The sequence below is a fragment of the Oncorhynchus mykiss genome, chromosome 6, assembly GCF_057628025.1.
Source record: "Oncorhynchus mykiss isolate SJ-2025 chromosome 6, ASM5762802v1, whole genome shotgun sequence".
Taxonomy (NCBI): domain Eukaryota; kingdom Metazoa; phylum Chordata; class Actinopteri; order Salmoniformes; family Salmonidae; genus Oncorhynchus; species Oncorhynchus mykiss.
The window spans coordinates 29664655-29682500 of NC_143027.1; the positions used below are offsets into that span (position 1 = coordinate 29664655).

Here is a 17846-nt window from a genome sequence, read left to right on the forward strand (position 1 = left end):
TGTCACCATCCCTACGGTGAAGCATGGTGGTGGCAGCATCATGATATAGGGATGTTTTTCAGCGGCAGGGACTGTGAGACTAGACAGGAACGAGGCAAAGATGAACGGAGCAAAGTACAGAGAGATCCTTGCATGAAAACCTGTGCTCAGGACCTCAGACTGGGGGGCAATGGTTCACCTTCCAACAGGACAACGACCCTAAGCCCACAATCCACTCCTGCATTGTCTTGGCTTCGGGACAAGCCAGAGCCCAGATTGAACTCAATCGAGCAGCTCTGGAGAGAATTGAAAATAGCTGTGCAGCAACACTCCACATTTAACCTGACAGAGCTTGAGGATCTGCAGAGAAGAATGGGAGAAACTCCCCAAATACAGGTGTGCCAAGCTTGTAGTATCATACCCAAGAAAACTCAATGCTGTAATTGCTGCCAAAGGTGCTTCAACAAAGTACTGAGTATAGGGTCTGAATATTAATTAAAGTTTTTTATAAATTAGCAAATATTTCTAAAAACCTGTTTTTGCTTTGTCATTATGGGGTATTGTGTGTAGATTGATGAGGGGGAAAAAACTATTTAATCAATTTTAGAAGGCTGTAACGTAACAAAATGTGGAAAAAGTCAAGGGGTCTCAATACTTTCCAAAGGCACTTTATGAAACAAACACAGGTGCAGAGTAGGGCTGTTGAGGTGACCGTATTACCAGCAGTCATGAGTCATGACCGCAGTAAAATTCCACGTGACTGTTGAGTCACGGTAACCTCCTCTTATGCACTCAGGACATGCGTTGGTCGTAGCCTACCCAACTCGCTAATGACCATCAGGTCGCTAATGGCCTAGTACTCAAGGCTCTATCGGAAAACATGGTCATTTCGGATGTTGTTTCAATGCCTAAGAAAGAAATTGACCGTGCTTTTTAAGTTGATGATTCATTCAAAACACCAATTTGCACATCTCTCTATCTATATACAGTACCAGTCAAAAGTAGACACACCTATTCATTCCAGGGTTTTACTTTATTTTTTACTATTTTCTACATTGTAGAATAATAGTGAATACATCAAAACTATGAAATAACATATGGAATCATGTAGTAAGAAAAAGTGTTAAATCAAAATGTGTTATATTTGAGATTCAACCCTTGCCTTGATGACAGCTTGCAAACTCTTGGCATTCTCTTAACCAGCTTCATGAGGTAGTCACATGGAATGCATTTCAATTAACAGGTGTGCCTTGTTAAAAGTTAATTTGTGGAATTTCTTTCCTTCTTAATGCGTTTGATCCAATCAGTTGTGCTGTGACAAGGTAGGGGTGGTATAAAGAAGATTGCCCTATTTGTTAAAAGACCAAGTCCATATTATGGGAAAAACAGCTCAAATAAGAAAAGAGAAACGACAGTCCATCATTACTTTAAGACATGAAGGGCAGTGAATCCGGAAAATTTCAAGAACATTGAAAGTTTCTTCATGTGCAGTCGCAAAAACCATCAAGTGCTATGATGAAGCTGGCTCTCATGAGGACCGCCACAGGAAAGGAAGACCCAGAGTTACCTCTGCTGCAGAGGATAAGTTCATTAGAGTTACCAGCCTCAGAAATTGCAGCCCAAATAAATGCTTCACAGACTTCAAGTAACAGACACATCTCAACATCAACTGTTGAAAGAAGACTGCGTGAATCAGGCCTTCATGGTCGGCCGGTACCCCTGCACATTGACTCTGTACCGGTACCCCCTCTAAATAGTCTCACTATTGTTATTTTACTGCTGATCTTTAACTACCTGTTTCCTCTTACTGGTATTTTTTTTAACGGCATTGTTGTTCAGGGGCTTGTAAGCATTTCACTATTGTAGTCGGCGCATGTGACTAATAAAATGTTATTTGATTTTGATTTGATGCAAAGAAAACTACTAAAGGACACCAATAAGAAGAAGATACTTGTTTGGCCAAGAAACACGAGCAATGGACATTAGACAGGTGGAAATCTGTCCTTTCATCTGATGAGTCCAAATTTGAGATTTTGGGTTCCAACCGCCGTGTCTTTGTGAGACGCAGAGTAGGTGAACGGATGATCTCTGCATGTGTAGTTCCCACCGTGAAGCATGGAGGAGGAGGTGTGATGGTGCTTTGCTGGTGACACTCAGTGATTTATTTAGAATTCCAGGCACACTTAACCAGCATGGTTACCACAGCATTCTGCAGCGATACGTCATCCCATCTGGTTTGCGCTTAGTGGGACTATCATTTGTTTTTCAACAGGACAATGACCCAAAACACCTCCTAGTAGTGTAAGGGCTATTTGACTAAGGAGAGTGAAGGAATGCTGCATCAAATGACCTGGCCTCCACAATCACCCAATCTCATCCCAACAACTGCTGTAGAAACTTTTTCAAGACTGTTAGAAAAGCATCCCAGGTGATGAAGCTGGTTGAGAGAATGCAAAGAGTGTGAAAAGCTGTGAAGGCAAAGGGTGGTTACTTTGTATCTCAAATATATTTTGATTTGTTCAACACTTTTTTTGGTTACTACATGATTCCATATATGTGTTATTTCACATTCTAAGGTTTGTATCATTCAACTAAAGTTGACAAATAACTCTAAATCTAGTGTATTGGACCAGTTTCAAATGATATATTTTACGCAAGCATACAGCATGGTGCATAGCCAGATAACACACAGTAGGCCAACTCATATTCTGTTCATTCTTCATATCATAATGTTTCTTTAGACCTGCCTAAAATAAATAATGGATTTATTGTGATGTGTATATTAAATTGATTTAGACTTTTTTTTAAATGAAGATCGCCTTCAGCGGCTTGTATGCTGCTTGTATGCTGCTTGTATGCTGCTTGTATGCTGCTTGTATGCTGCTTGTATGCTGCTTGTATGCGTGGAGGCCTGGAAAAGCAAAACGTGTTTACGTTAATTAACGGTCAATTACCATGAGACCGGCACTCTTTTACACGACAATAACCGGCAAAATGTCATGACCGCCACAGCCCTAGTGCAGACACACACTTTTCGGAGCAGAAAAACATTATGACCAAGATAATGTCCTCGATAGTGATTTACCTGGTCCTGATTTCAGCCAACAGGCGAACAGCAGCCATAACAGGACTGGAGCCATCTCCTGAGGCGGGGAGGGAGGAGTGGATGGACAGACTGCCCTCCTGTGGCAGAAGCATGGACTGTACAGCCTGCACCACCTTCTCTGTGATGGACAGCTTGTAGAGGGGCATCGCCTGGGAGAGAGAGAGGGGAAGGGGAGAGGGACAGGGATGAGAAGAGAACATTAAATTAGCCTACTAGCGAACATTAAAGCACTTTCATCATTTTCAGTCAAGTTACATTATGTGTGTCTGACTTCCCTCACCCTCCCTGTTCTTACCTCAGAGCGGGGAGTGCAGAGGCGGGAGATGGGCACCGTCAGGATGTCTGAGGCCTTGCAGGCCTTCCTGTACTCGCTGGAAGGGAACTTCACCGTGGCAATGCCCTCCTGCTCGTTGATGGACATGACCACACCCACGCTGCCCAGCACTCCTTTACCCACCACCTGAGGGAGCAGAGGGACCATGATGAGAAACATGCACTGACCAATCACTGCTATAGCTCTTCCTGCCCACAGCACTGTTGGCCTGGTATAGTGTTGTAGGTACCCAGCATGTTAATTTCACCACAGAGACAGGTACAATGCATGTTGCTAAGGGTGTACTGGGTGTCTTCTAATGGATCTATCAACTTGTGCTCCTCTCCTAACCCACCTGGACCTCTGAGCCAATCTTGATGGTCTCCTTGAAGCCTCCAAGGGCGCAGAGTGCCGCCACAGCCTGCCTGCCGATGGCCTGGAGTTTAGCCAGCTTCCTGCCGCTGCTGCTACCGTTCTCCAGGATGCTCTCAGCATACTTCCCCAGCTGTGGGATGAACATCAGTGCTCTGGACAGCACCTGGCACAGTCATCAGTAGCGGTAAGTCCATGTGTTATCACTATGATCTTCATATACAGTATATTCTTAGAATTGCATGGCTCTAGCATCTGCAAGTAGACCTTAGAATGGCTGCAGCTGCCTCTAAAACCTACGCATTCTAATTGTGCTTTACCTTCTCTGCAGTGCTGGTCCAGATCTGGGCGGTGTTGGATTCGGGAGCTGTGAGCAGGCTGTGCAGCAGGGCGATGACCTCAGCAGCCATACTGTTGGCCACATGTCCACTGATGAAGGGCCTGATCGGGTCGGACCTGAACAGTGGAGGGAGAGAGGAGACCGGTTAGAACCGTTCTCCGCTCTGGTTAACTAGAACTAGTGTAGCAGATTCAATTCCACTGGTATTACGGTTATACAAAAGTAATAATATAAATCTTGCACAGCTTGAGTGTCACACCAACCTGGCCAGTTCAGAGTTCCTGTCCCGACACACAGCGGTCTGAGCGCTCTTCTTCTTGTCCCCTGTGGTGACTCCTCCAGCAGCCTCCGGGACCAGAGCCTCCACAGGCGGGCCCACGCTCACTATCAGCCCAGACTGGGCCCACTTATTGGCCTTCCTCAGGGCGGCAGCAGCCTCCTCTGTGATCACCTCACAGCTACCACTCTGGTGAGATGAATGAGAAGAATGGGGAAGGAGCAGATCAGCCAGGAATAAATGGTATTATTCTTGAACATATGCCTTGACTAGGCTTAATTCTTCACTATTCTTCTTTCACTCAATGACACCTAAATGACTTTTGCAGCCGCACGAAAACTTTAAAAACAGGCCTGACCTTGGTCATGTCTCTATCCATCTTCACCACCTTCTCCATGTTGGCTCCAGTTCCAAGGCGGAACGGCCGGCCTTCTGAGCTGCTGCAGGCCACCAAGGAGGAAAAGCACAGGTGTCAGAGAGACTGCATGGATGGTTTGGCACACATGAAGTTAAAAGGTCTCAGGAGGTATTACGATGAGTCTTACCTGAGCAGTGGCTGTAGAACCTCATGAGAGGACTGGTCCTCCCGCTTGTGGATAAAGATGGACAGTTTGCCATCCACAGCCTCGCCCTCCTCCCCAGCGTCCTTATCTGACTTCAGGGTTCCCTTGGGGCTGGAGCGGCTCAGGCTGGTGTCTGGTTCTGAGGAGCTGGGGGACAGCAGGGTCTGGCAGCCTGGTGAGGGACACGGTGTTAGAGACAGCAGTCTAAGAGAGGCCAGATATCTCATGACCAAAATGTCCTACCTGGTACTACGTAGTCAGCCAGCTTGGCCAGCAGCAGAGCGGCGATACGCGAGGCGGGGTCGGTGGCGTCCTGCTGCTCAGCATCTAGGGTGTTGATGGAGTAGCTCCAGGAGGGTAGCGCCACATTGCCACAGTCCTCTACACTCATCAGGGGCAGGGCAGCGCGGCACAGCTGCAGGATGATCAGCACCAGCTTGGGAGACGGCCGCTGGTCCAGCAGCAGGGACAGGAGCTTGGACACACAGGCTGGCTGGCTCAGGATAGCCTTCCCTATGTGGCTCCTGGAGGAACGCCAGACAATCATAGAAAATTAGAAGGCGACAATAGTCATTTCACAAACACAGAACACAAGAAGACTGACGGTGATGTGTATTTGACCTGTTGTTTGCTAGTGGTTACCTGGACAGGTCGTTGAGCAGGCTGAGGACATCCTGCAGAGCATCGTTCCCTGCTGCCTGGTTCCCACAGCACTCTGTGGCTCTGACCAGGTGGTTGGTCAGCAGGCTGGACACCTGCCGGGCCAGACCTGAGTGGACCGCATCTGTTGAACCACCTTAAGAGAGGGGGAGAGGGATTTCTGCAGTAGTAAAATTATCGCACACTGTACTCTCTGTAGAAAACACCGATGTGAGGTTGCATCTATATTCAAAAGGTCATGAAAATACCCATCTTTCCTCTGGTTTCTGAATTATTGGCCTAAAATCTACTTTTGCCAAGCTTGCCTAACTTTAACCTCCAACTATTCTTCTGTGTTTTGTCCTCACTTTGTTAGTAGACCCTGAAGACATGAAGACAGCCTTTCATACCTTCCTCTTTAGCTAAAAGGCACAGCGCACTATCAAGACATTGGAAACGTCTGAGTGAAAATTATTCTCATATGCTTCAGCGTTGAGGTTCTCTTCATTTCTTGGAGTGGGCTACCCATTTCACAAGCTGATAAATTATCCCCCCCCCCCCAAAAAAAACCGATCTTGCATACCTTCCACCTTCTCCCACTCGATGCAGCGGTTGGCAAGCACCTGGAAGGCAGCCCAGGCCATGGTGGCCACCTTCTGCTTCTTGGTCTGCTTCTCATTGGAGCTGCAGTCCCTCTGGCCACTCAGACTGCACAGGCGGTCCATGAGCTGGACCAGACCACTGCGCACCAGGCACTGCTCCTCACTCCTACAGGAACACGTGGGCAATTCTAGGAAGTCAGGCATTTTTGGGTGCCAGGAGAATGAGGTGAATTGTTTGTTCCTGATAACAAACAAAGCCGTTTTCCAAGAGTAACACAAGGATTTCGGAAGATAGAGAATAATTGTCTTGCCTAGTATAGGGGATGGTGCAGAGCATGCCAATACTGTTGGAACAAGCGATGGGGAAGCGGGCACATAGTGACACTACAGACGTCATAGTCTCCCCAAAGGCCTCCTGCACCTGCTCCACCATTCCCCCACAGGTCAGCTCCTCGATCCTGCACAGAGGACACAGATACATTTAGAAAATTGAATTTCTCCTGCATTATACACTAAAATACATTTGGATATTGGACAGGGCTTTCAGAATATTTTTTAACTTATGTACAACGGGCCCTCATTCATAGTAGTCACTAACGGATTACAATCATCTCCATTTACAGTAGGGCGAGGCACGAAGGTCACAGTCTCTCACTATTTATTATAGCACTAGAACCATTAGCCGAAGCCATTAGGCTGCATCAGTCAAAGGGGTTATTATGGGAGGTTGGGAGAATGAACAACTGCTTTATGCAGACAACATATTACCATTATTGTCAGACCCGCCAACTCTCCATTTTGCCTTTACTGGACCTAGTAAATACATTTTCATAGATAAAGGTAATGCCCCAATCAAAACATTGTCTGAGAAGTGACCTCGTCAACTTGGGATTTCAATGGGTCCCTAAAAACCTAAAAGTTAAGAACTGGGATAATATACAAATGCCATTAGGGGTTACGATACAGGTTACAAAGATGGTCATGGCTCTTAAACTCAATTATGTCATCAGCATGTTACCACTGTCCATGCCGGTCTGTACCTGTGGATTTAAAATTATTACTCCGCTTATTTGGGCCGGTAACACGGCCAGGATAAAACTAGTGAGATTACAGGCAAAGACTGAGGAGTGAGGATTAAAGATGCCCAACATGAAATTATATCAAGAAGCTTTTATAACTGCCCAAATAGGCTTTCTTTATTGAGACCTCTAAAAGGCCAAGGTAGGTGGACATGGAAGAACTTAATGCCCCATTTGGAGCATCAGATTATTTGAGTCAACAAAAAAGGTGGCACTACAGAATGTCCCATACAAAAAAAAATATATGGAGTCAGATTCATAAGAGGGAAAAAAAACGTCACCTTTCTTGACAAACTCTGCTTCGTTATGGAATAAGCCTAAATTGAAAATAAGAGGACACAAGGTTTTCTGGAAAGATTGGTATAGAAAGGGGATAAAGAACATTACATGTCTTTATCAAGAACCTCTTTTGAACAACTAAGGAACAAGTAGATTTTACAGCTTAGAGATTGTATGTTAAAGGATAGACAGAAAAACAACAAATTCCCTGTACATTCTAATATAAGTGTTAAGATAGAAATCCTCTGCAAATTACCACATACCGCAGGAACTTGTAAGGGCCTAAAGGTTGTATGGGAAAAATACTTTGAAGTTACATTTTGAGAGGAGGAATGGAACAAAAAAGTACAACAGATGCTCCTCCCCGTGAGAGACGCCCGGTCCTAGCTGATTCTTCAATTTCATTCTTTAGAGTCTAAGACATTGGGGAAGGGAAAGGCGAAGCATGGCAAATGGAATTGTTTTAAGATTGTCATAATATGGGATCATTTAGCTATTTGATTTTGAGGACCCCTTTAGGTATATATTTTAGGGGGATCAAATATAGGTTTTGGCCTTCACTACGAAAGCCCATAGAAACGCATTGAACAACAAATTCATACATGGCAAAAAAAGACAGTAAAACATAATAATAATAATAAAAAGGTTGAAGTGACTGTCCTAAATCTACAAAATATAGATATACACACACAGTTGAAGTCGTAAGTTTACATACACCTTAGCCAAATACATTTCAACTCAGTTTCACAATTCCTGACATTTAATCCTAGTAAAAATTCCCTGTTTTAGGTCAGTTAGGATCACCACTTTATTTTAAGAATGTGAAATGTCAGAATAATAATAGTAGTATTTAGTTCAGCTGTTATTTCTTTCATCACATTGTCACTTTGTTGTCTTTCGGCCATTTTGGGGTCATTGTCCATTTGGAAGACCCATTTGCTACCAAGCTTTAACTTCCTGACTGATGTCTTGAAATATTGCTTCAATATATCCACATAATTTTTCTGCCTCATGATGCCATCTATTTTGTGAAGTGCACCAGTCCCTACTGCAGCAAAGCATCCCCACAACAAGATGCTGCCACCCCCGTGCTTCATGGTTGGGATGGTGTTCTTCGGCTTGCAAGCCTCCCGCTTTTTCCTCCAGACATAACAATGGTCATTATGGCCAAACAGTTCTATTTTTGTTTCATCAGACCAGAGGACATTTCTCCAAAAAGTACGATATTTGTCCCCATGTGCAGTTGCAAACCCTAGTCTGGCTTTTTTATGGCAGTTTTGGAGCAGTGGCTTCTTCCTTGCTCAGCAGCCTTTTAGGTTATGCCGATATAAGGACTCATTTTACTGTGGATATAGATACTTTTGTAACTGTTTCCTCAAGCATCTTCACAAGGGCCTTTGCTGTTGTTCTGGGATTGATTTGCACTTTTCGCACCAAAGTACGTTCATCTCTAGGAGACAGAACATGTCTCCTTCCTGAGGGGTATGACGGCCGCGTGGTCCCATGGTGTTTATACTTGCGTACTATTGTTTGTACAGATGAACGTGGTACCTTCAGGTGTTTGGAAATTGCTCCCAAGGATGAACCAAACTTGTGGAGGTCAGACTTTTCTGAGGTCTAGGATGATTTCTTTGAATTTTCCCATGATGTCAAGCAAAGAGGCACTGTGTTTGAAGGTAGGCCTTGAAATACATCCACAGGTACACCTCCAATTGACTCAAATTATGTCATTTAGCCTATAAGAATCTTCTAAAGCCATGACATCATTTTCTGGAATTTTCCAAGCTGTTTTGAGGCACTGTCAACTTAGTATATGTAAACATCTGACCCACTGGAATTGTGATATAATCTGTCTGATGAAAGAAATAAAAGCTGAAATAAATCATTCTTTCTACTATTATTCTGACATTTCACATTCTTAAAATAAAATGATGATCCTAACTGACCTAAGACAGGGAATTTTTACTAGGATTAAATGTCAGGAATTGTGCAAAACTGAGTTTAAATGTATTTGGCTAAGGTGTATGTAAACTTCCGACTTCAACTGTATATTAATTTCTGTCAAGTTATTGTTTAGTGTTAAATATAATTCAATTGCATTGTTATATTGTGAAAGGAAACAATAATTATAATTATAAAATAAATTCTCCCAAATGTAAACATGCCATGAAGATATATTAATGGTAGGTTTGTGTGTGAGTGTGTGTCCATGCCTTACCTGGGCCCTCCCTGCAGCACCATGGTAACAGGTCCCACCAGGTGAGTGACCCCACCTACCCTGACTGCGGCAGTGAGCAGCTCCCTCATGTGAACGAGGGCTTGCTTCCTCGTGCTGCCCCGCCTCCACCGTGTCTGAGCCGCAGACAGGAAACTGCTGCTGGACACCTGGAGGAGGCAGAACTCGGGTAAAATATGAATAGACTCAACTTCTCTAATTGTTTGGCACCAAAAACACAGAATTCAATGTGCGGTGACTGTGGCGGACGGCTGCACTTACAGACTGGTCGGGCAAGGTCCCTATGAAAGCAAAGAGCTGCCCCAGCAGCACACTGTACGTTGGCTTGTCCCGGCTGTCCTCCATGGCTAGAGACTGCAGCAGGGTGAAGGAGCTGCTGCGGTGACTGGTGGGGTGGTGTCGCCTCCTGCAGTAGAAGAGAATAACGTAGAGGGGTGAGTACTCTCTCCATCCATCATCAACTTAGTGTTGTTATGCTTGTGATACACTTTCTCTGTATCAAATAGATTTTTGTGGACAGTGAACCTTTGGCTGCTGTGTGGGAACTCCAGGTCCTGGTTGGCGATCATCTCCAGGTCGGAGGGCGCAGACATGCTGCGCAGGAAGACTGGCTGCTTCACCCCGGGAACCACCGTCTTAGTGTCTGACACAGACTTACAGGCTGCCACACAACAACAAAAATACAGAATCAGTCACCTCTATTTTATCATACTACATCCAGGCAGCCAAAGTAAATCAGGAGAGGGGTACAGAGAAGCAGGTGTAAGCTAGGGAGGTGGAGTAGACTGGGGAGGTAGTTATGTAAGGAAGTGTAAGCTGAGGGGTACCTGGCGTGCCAGCAGGCGTGGTGCTCAGGCTCCTGCAGTGAGGAGCGATGGTGACGTGGAGCAGCAGCTCTGTGCGGTTCATCAGGCTCTTCACCAGGGCTTTGGTTTTGGCCAGCGGCACACCACTCTTCAGGTGGACGGAGTTCACCTCCTGGAAGAACTTCTCCCTGTGGACAAACGTAGACCACAAACCAGAAGACAACGCGGAGGAAGAGATGTTAGTCTCAGCCGTCTTAACATCGGCATTGTCACGTGGCTCTTCTCCAATGTCTTACCTCAGTGTGAGGACAACATTTTCCAAATCACCCCAGTCCAGTGGGACCTCCTTTAGTGAACACAGCAATTCTAGTTCCTTCATTTTGTTCTGGGGAAACAAAAACTAATTATATTTGCTGAACAGTGCACAACTCTATGAGAATCAGAGGTGAAGGGATGTGTACCTCAAAGAAGTGATAGTCATGGAAGAAAGGAGCATTGTTCTCCAGCTTTCCCTGCTGAGCTTCCTCCACCTCGTTCTGCCACTTCTGCTCCAGCTCTGCTACACTCTGATGGATGGCAACAAACAAAGTTCTACACACACACACGGAGAGGGAAAAGCAGACTATAATAGCCACTTGTGTACCTGCAGCTGGCGCTCCATGGCGTTGATCTTCTTGAAAGTCTCTGCCATGATCTTACAGAGCAGGTCGTACTCCTCAGCGTGCTCCTCGCGGTACTGGAAGTTGACGAGCGACTGGAGAGCATCCACCAGCGTCAGGTGCTTTATCACACACGACACTATGACCTCCTCCATAACGTCTGGCCTGATCACCTCCCTGACACGGGCAAGTCAGAGAGAAAAGGGGGAGAGGATGGGCAGTAATGACTGGTTAAAATAGAATTGGAATGGCAGTTGAATATGTGGTATATATGGTCACCACTTCTTACTTGATGCTGGGACGAAACTGTGGTCGCCCCCTGCCGGACACCTCTCGTAGCCGGCTCATGATGCCTGGAGGCAGGCGGATGCGGGGCAGGTCAAAGTAGGCCCCAGGCATGAGGCCCGGGGGAGGGATGAGCACGTCAGAGGGGTAGGTGAACTCCCGGTCCTCCTCGATGGTGAGGGGTAGCGGAGAGGGACTGGGGGTTAGGGCTGGAGAGATGGCACCATTAGCTTCCACCTGCCATTGGCACCTGGAGGAAATGGATAGCATTTAGTCTTGGCTGTCCTGGTAACCACTCTCTGCCACGGTGTCACCGGTGTTATTTTACTAGGGTGTTACTATTTAGTTGGTTATAGCGGTATATGACTGTGCTGCGACATTGCAGTGCATTCGTGCCATCTATAGTGTGTGCTCTGTATCATTCGCCATATATGCCGAGTCACCTTTGGAGCAGCTTGGAGCAGAGCAGGTCATGGCAGGCGTCCTCCTCTCGGGTTACTTCAGGTCCGTTGTAGAGGATGCGGAGCATGGAGCAGGCCAGTACAGACAGACCCAACGCCAGGTCTGCCAGGAAGGGGAGACCCCCAGAGACATCCTCTGATGATTCCTGTAGCGGGAAAACAGAGACAGATCTACGTAACAATGTCTGGGTGTGTATGTCAAACATGGCAGCAACATACTGTATTCACAACAGTGCAGTGATCTAACTCCACAGCTGTGTGTACCTGTGCTCGGACACTGCAGTGATCTAACTCCACAGCTGTGTGTATCTGCGCTTGGACAGTGCAGTGATCTAACTCCACAGCTGTGTGTACCTGTGCTCAGACAGTGCAGTGATCTAACTCCACAGCTGTGTGTACCTGCACTCAGACAGTGCAGTGATCTAACTCCACAGCTGTGTGTACCTGCGCTCAGACAGTGCAGTGATCTAACTCCACAGCTGTGTGTATCTGCGCTTGGACAGTGCAGTGATCTAACTCCACAGCTGTGTGTACCTGCACTTGGACAGTGCAGTGATCTAACTCCACAGCTGTGTGTACCTGCGCTCAGACAGTGCAGTGATCTAACTCCACAGCTGTGTGTACCTGCGCTCAGACAGTGCAGTGATCTAACTCCATAGCTGTGTGTATCTGCGCTTGGACAGTGCAGTGATCTAACTCCACAGCTGTGTGTATCTGCGCTTGGACAGTGCAGTGATCTAACTCCACAGCTGTGTGTACATGCGCTCAGACAGTGCAGTGATCTAACTCCATAGCTGTGTGTATCTGCGCTTGGACAGTGCAGTGATCTAACTCCACAGGAGTGTGTATCTGCGCTTGGACAGTGCAGTGATCTAACTCCATAGCTGTGTGTACCTGCGCTCGGACAGTGCAGGAGAACCCCCACATGGCTTTGTCTGGGGTATTGTGCTCGCGCCCACTCCTCATCTCAAAGGAGAACGTCACTGTGTCCCCCTCCACCTTGACCAGGTCTTTGGGCCAACCTGTCCCTAGGACACTGCGACTGCCATAGCCCAGAGTGTTGCCTCCATACTCGGTCACCTTGCGACTGTTAGTGTTGGGCCCGGCATACATCACCAACTGGAACACCAGCGAGAAAAGACCAAGTCAATATCTTCCTCATAGAGCTTTGCAATGATAAACTAGATTAGACATGTTATGACATAGCTTTAACATGGAAATGTGATGTGGGGTGGAGAGGTGCAGGGATTGGTCACCTTGTCGTAGTCGTACTGCGAGGAGCAGCGGGAGTCGAAGCGCAGGTAGAGGCAGCGTGCCCCTGGGATGTGTACCGTCTCTTTGAACTTATAGTTGTCTCGCACCGGGTGGACCGTCTCCACTGTCTTCCCAGCAGCCCACGGGGCAGGGATCTTCAGGCCTGTCAGGAAGCCTGGCTCCTCCCGCTCATCTAGGATTCTAAAGCTGGAGCAGGACAGAGGAAGTCAGTCAGTCATCAGGGACAGAAACACACTTGGAAAACCAGGCTTAAGGTCCTGATAAATCTTGCCTACAGAGGACCGTGTGTACTCTTACCGGTCATCAGCAGCAGGCGCCTTTTGGCCCAGCGGCCCTCCTACCAGTGGAATGCTGTCAGTGAAGAGAGGAGACTGGGTCTTCAACAGCAGAGCAGTCTGGGAAATAACCAGGAGAAACCCATATTATAAATATATATGCTAATTCTCCTTCCAAACTATCATCAACGTTCAATTAACAAGCACAACACGTCTACCCATCATCCACCACAGAAAGCAGAGACGACAGACAGACGTTCTAAACTAGAGAAGAATATCTACATTGAGGTGAGACGGGGGTGTTTGTTTGAGAGCCCCCACCTGGCTGGTGTAGAGGACGAGCTGCACTAGCTGGGGCATGAGAGCGTCAGCCAGATTGAGTGTCTGCAGGTTGGGGTGCATCAGAGAGGTGAGCAGCACCGGCAGCAGGTGGCCCAGCATGGTGGCCTTGGTCATCTGCTCCAGACCCTTCAGCCTGCGGTCCGGAAGGAGAGAGAAGTGGGATAAGAGGTATGTGGAAGAGAGGTCGAGGCAGACAGAGAGGGAAATGCATAGAATGGGATTCATATGCATACAAGGGGAACATGCAGATACACAGACAAAAGGTCAAGAGAGTTAGGGGTAGGCATACAACACGTAAAATGACAGGTTGACAGGTAACAGGAAAAGCAATGGTAGAGGGGTGAGGGTCACCTGGTCTCTCGGTCAGTGATGTCACTGTTGATGAGAGTGGCGGTCACCTGCTGCAGGGTCTCCAGCACCTCGTCACAGCCCATCAGGATCTTGGTGGCCAGCGACAGGATGCTTGTCTGCAACTCCTGGGAACCACACACAGAGAAAAGGCAACGCTTCCGTAACAGTGCTAACTTTATTCTAACAGGAAAACGACCTCACAACTAAACTTGTTTACAATCAACACTATAACAAAAGTTAAACAAAAACAAGTTTAGGTGTTTGTAATAAAAAAAGGGCTTACTGTTGAACATGCTAAATACGGTGGCTATGCTGTCATGATTTAATATCCTTGCTCTATTGCTGCAGAAACTGAGGCACAAGACAGACACACGGAGAGAGAGACACACACAGAAAAAGAGAGAGACAGAGAGAGAGAGACACAGAGAGAGAGAGAGCGAGAGAGAGAGAAAAAAAGAGAGAGAGACGCAGAAAAAGAGAGAGACACAGAACGAGAGAGAGAGAGAGAGAGAGAGAGACAGAACGAGAGAGAGAGGGAGGGAGACACAGAACGAGAGAGAGAGGGAGGGAGACAGAAAAAAAGAGAGAGGGAGAGAGACAGAAAAAAAGAGAGAGAGACGCAGAAAAAGAGAGAGACTCAGAAAAAGAGACGCAGAAAAAAAGAGAGACGCAGAAAAAGAGAACGAGAGAGAGAGACGCAGAAAAAAAGAGAGAGAGAGAAAGAGAACGAGAGAGAGAGAGAGACACAGAACGAGAGAGAGAGGGAGACAGAAAAAAGAGAGGGAGAGAGACAGAAAAAAAGAGAGAGGGAGAGAGACAGAAAAAGAGAGAGAGGGAGAGAGACAGAAAAAGAGAGAGAGGGAGAGAGACAGAAAAAGAGAGAGAGGGAGAGAGACAGAAAAAGAGAGAGAGGGAGAGAGACAGAAAAAGAGAGACGCAGAAAAAGAGAGAGACGCAGAGAAAAGAGAGAGACGCAGAAAAAGAGAGAGAGACGCAGAGAAAAAAAAGAGACGCAGAGAAAAAAAAGAGACGCAGAGAAAAAAAGACGCAGAAAAAAGAGACAGAGCGAGAGACACAGAAAAAGAGAGCGAGAGACAGAAAAAAAGAGAGAAAGGTTTAAAAAAGAGAGACAGAGAGAGCGAGACACAGAAAGAGAGAGAGAGAGAGACACAGAAAGAGAGAGAGAGAGAGCGAGAGAGAGAAAAAAAGAGAGACGCAGAAAAAGAGAACGAGAGAGAGAGAGAGACACACAGAAAAAAGAGAGCGACGCAGAAAAAAAGAGAGAGAGAGAGAGAAAGAGACGCAGAAAAAGAGAGACGCAGAAAAAGAGAGACGCAGAAAAAGAGAGACGCAGAACGAGAGAGAGAGACACAGAACGAGAGAGAGAGACACAGAACGAGAGAGGGAGGGAGACAGAAAAAAAGAGAGAGGGAGGGAGACAGAAAAAAAGAGAGAGGGAGGGAGACACAAAAAGAGAGAGAGAGAGAGACGCAGAAAAAGAGAGAGACAGAAAAAGAGAGAGACAGAAAAAGAGAGACGCAGAAAAAGAGAGAGACGCAGAACGAGAGAGAGAGACACAGAACGAGAGAGAGAGAGACACAGAACGAGAGAGAGAGACACAGAACGAGAGAGAGAGGGAGAGAGACAGAAAAAAAGAGAGAGACGCAGAAAAAAGACGCAGAAAAAGAGACGCAGAGAAAAAAAGAGACGCAGAAAAAGAGAGAGACGCAGAAAGAGAGAGAGAGGCAGAAAAAGGGAGACAGAGACGCAGAAAAAGAGAGAGACACAGAAAAAGAGAGAAAGAGACGCAGAAAGAGAGAGACGCAGAAAAAAAGAGACGCAGAAAAAAAGAGACGCAGAAAAAAAGAAACGGAGAAAAAAAGAGACGCAGAAAAAAAGAGACGCAGAAAAAAAGAGACGCAGAAAAAAAGAGAGACGCAGAAAAAGAGAGAGAGACAGAACGAGAGAGAGAGGGAGGGAGACAGAGAGAGAGAGAGAGAGAGAGAGAGAGACGCAGAAAAAGAGAGAGACGCAGAAAAAGAGAGAGACGCAGAAAAAGAGAGAGAGAGAGACGCAGAAAAAGAGAGAGAGAGACGCAGAAAAAGAGAGAGACGCAGAAAAAGAGAGAGAGAGAGACGCAGAAAAAGAGAGAGAGAGAGACGCAGAAAAAGAGAGAGAGAGAGACGCAGAAAGAGAGAGAGAGACGCAGAAAGAGAGAGAGAGACGCAGAAAGAGAGAGAGAGACGCAGAAAGAGAGAGAGAGACGCAGAAAGAGAGAGAGAGACGCAGAAAAAAAGAGAAAGAGACGCAGAAAAAAAGAGACGCAGAAAAAAAGAGACGCAGAGAAAAAAAGAGACGCAGAGAAAAAAAGAGAGACGCAGAGAAAAAAAGAGAGACGCACAGAAAAAAAGAGAGACGCAGAGAAAAAATGAGAGACGCAGAGAAAAAAAGAGACGCAGAGAAAAAAAGAGACGCAGAGAAAAAGAGAGACGCAGAGAAAAAAAGAGAGACGCAGAGAAAAAAAGAGAGACGCAGAGAAAAAAAGAGAGACGCAGAGAAAAAGAGACGCAGAGAAAAAGAGACGCAGAGAAAAAGAGACGCAGAGAAAAAGAGACGCAGAGAAAAAGAGACGCAGAGAAAAGAGAGACGCAGAGAAAAGAGAGACGCAGAGAAAAAAAGAGACGCAGAGAAAAAAAGAGACGCAGAGAAAAAGAGAGACGCAGAGAAAAAAAGAGAGACGCAGAGAAAAAAAGAGAGACGCAGAGAAAAAAAGAGAGACGCAGAGAAAAAAAGAGAGACGCAGAGAAAAAAAGAGAGACGCAGAGAAAAAAAGAGACGCAGAGAAAAAAAGAGACGCAGAGAAAAAGAGACGCAGAGAAAAAAAGAGAGACGCAGAGAAAAAAAGAGAGACGCAGAGAAAAAAAGAGAGACGCAGAGAAAAAAAGAGACGCAGAGAAAAAGAGAGACGCAGAGAAAAAAAGAGAGACGCAGAGAAAAAAAGAGAGACGCAGAGAAAAAAAGAGAGACGCAGAGAAAAAAAGAGAGACGCAGAGAAAAAGAGAGAGACGCAGAGAAAAAGAGAGAGACGCAGAGAAAAAGAGAGAGACGCAGAGAAAAAGAGACGCAGAGAAAAAGAGACGCAGAGAAAAAGAGACGCAGAGAAAAAGAGACGCAGAGAAAAAGAGACGCAGAGAAAAAGAGACGCAGAGAAAAAAAGAGACGCAGAGAAAAAAAGAGACGCAGAGAAAAAAAGAGACGCAGAGAAAAAAAGAGAGACGCAGAGAAAAAAGAGACGCAGAAAAAAAGAGACGCAAAAAAAGAGACGCAGAAAAAAAGAGAGACGCAGAAAAAGAGAGAGACGCAGAAAAAGAGAGAGACGCAGAAAAAGAGAGAGACGCAGAAAAAGAGAGAGACGCAGAAAAAGAGAGAGACACAGAAAAAAAGAGAGACGCAGAAAAAGAGAGAGAGACAGAACGAGAGAGAGAGGGAGGGAGAGAGACGCAGAAAAAGAGAGAGAGACGCAGAAAAAGAGAGAGAGACGCAGAAAAAGAGAGAGAGAGAGGCAGAAAAAGAGAGAGAGAGAGGCAGAAAAAGAGAGAGAGAGAGA

General features: G+C 46.1%; 1 protein-coding gene across 6 annotated transcripts in view; it reads right to left on the reverse strand.

Annotated features, from left to right (window-relative positions):
- The window catches only part of LOC110525681 (putative E3 ubiquitin-protein ligase HECTD4), a 70964-nt gene that overhangs the window by 27301 nt on the left and 25817 nt on the right, over positions 1-17846 (reverse strand). For all 6 annotated transcript variants that reach the window (XR_005052053.2, XM_036979795.2, XM_036979793.2 and 3 more), the window contains exons 18-42: positions 14240-14364; positions 13868-14021; positions 13569-13666; positions 13253-13457; positions 12891-13115; positions 11979-12142; positions 11540-11785; positions 11235-11427; positions 11053-11157; positions 10888-10976; positions 10613-10779; positions 10311-10446; positions 10047-10191; positions 9768-9934; positions 6503-6649; positions 6173-6357; positions 5593-5746; positions 5194-5474; positions 4933-5122; positions 4746-4827; positions 4374-4576; positions 4091-4226; positions 3754-3936; positions 3381-3545; positions 3065-3234 (exon numbers count right to left, since the gene is read on the reverse strand). Coding sequence is in view for 5 of the 6 variants with exons in the window: in XM_036979795.2 (XP_036835690.2) it covers positions 3065-3234; positions 3381-3545; positions 3754-3936; positions 4091-4226; positions 4374-4576; positions 4746-4827; positions 4933-5122; positions 5194-5474; positions 5593-5746; positions 6173-6357; positions 6503-6649; positions 9768-9934; positions 10047-10191; positions 10311-10446; positions 10613-10779; positions 10888-10976; positions 11053-11157; positions 11235-11427; positions 11540-11785; positions 11979-12142; positions 12891-13115; positions 13253-13457; positions 13569-13666; positions 13868-14021; positions 14240-14364 (4115 nt within the window). In the remaining variant the exon portion in view is untranslated. The remainder of the gene's footprint in view (positions 1-3064; positions 3235-3380; positions 3546-3753; positions 3937-4090; positions 4227-4373; positions 4577-4745; positions 4828-4932; positions 5123-5193; positions 5475-5592; positions 5747-6172; positions 6358-6502; positions 6650-9767; positions 9935-10046; positions 10192-10310; positions 10447-10612; positions 10780-10887; positions 10977-11052; positions 11158-11234; positions 11428-11539; positions 11786-11978; positions 12143-12890; positions 13116-13252; positions 13458-13568; positions 13667-13867; positions 14022-14239; positions 14365-17846) is intronic.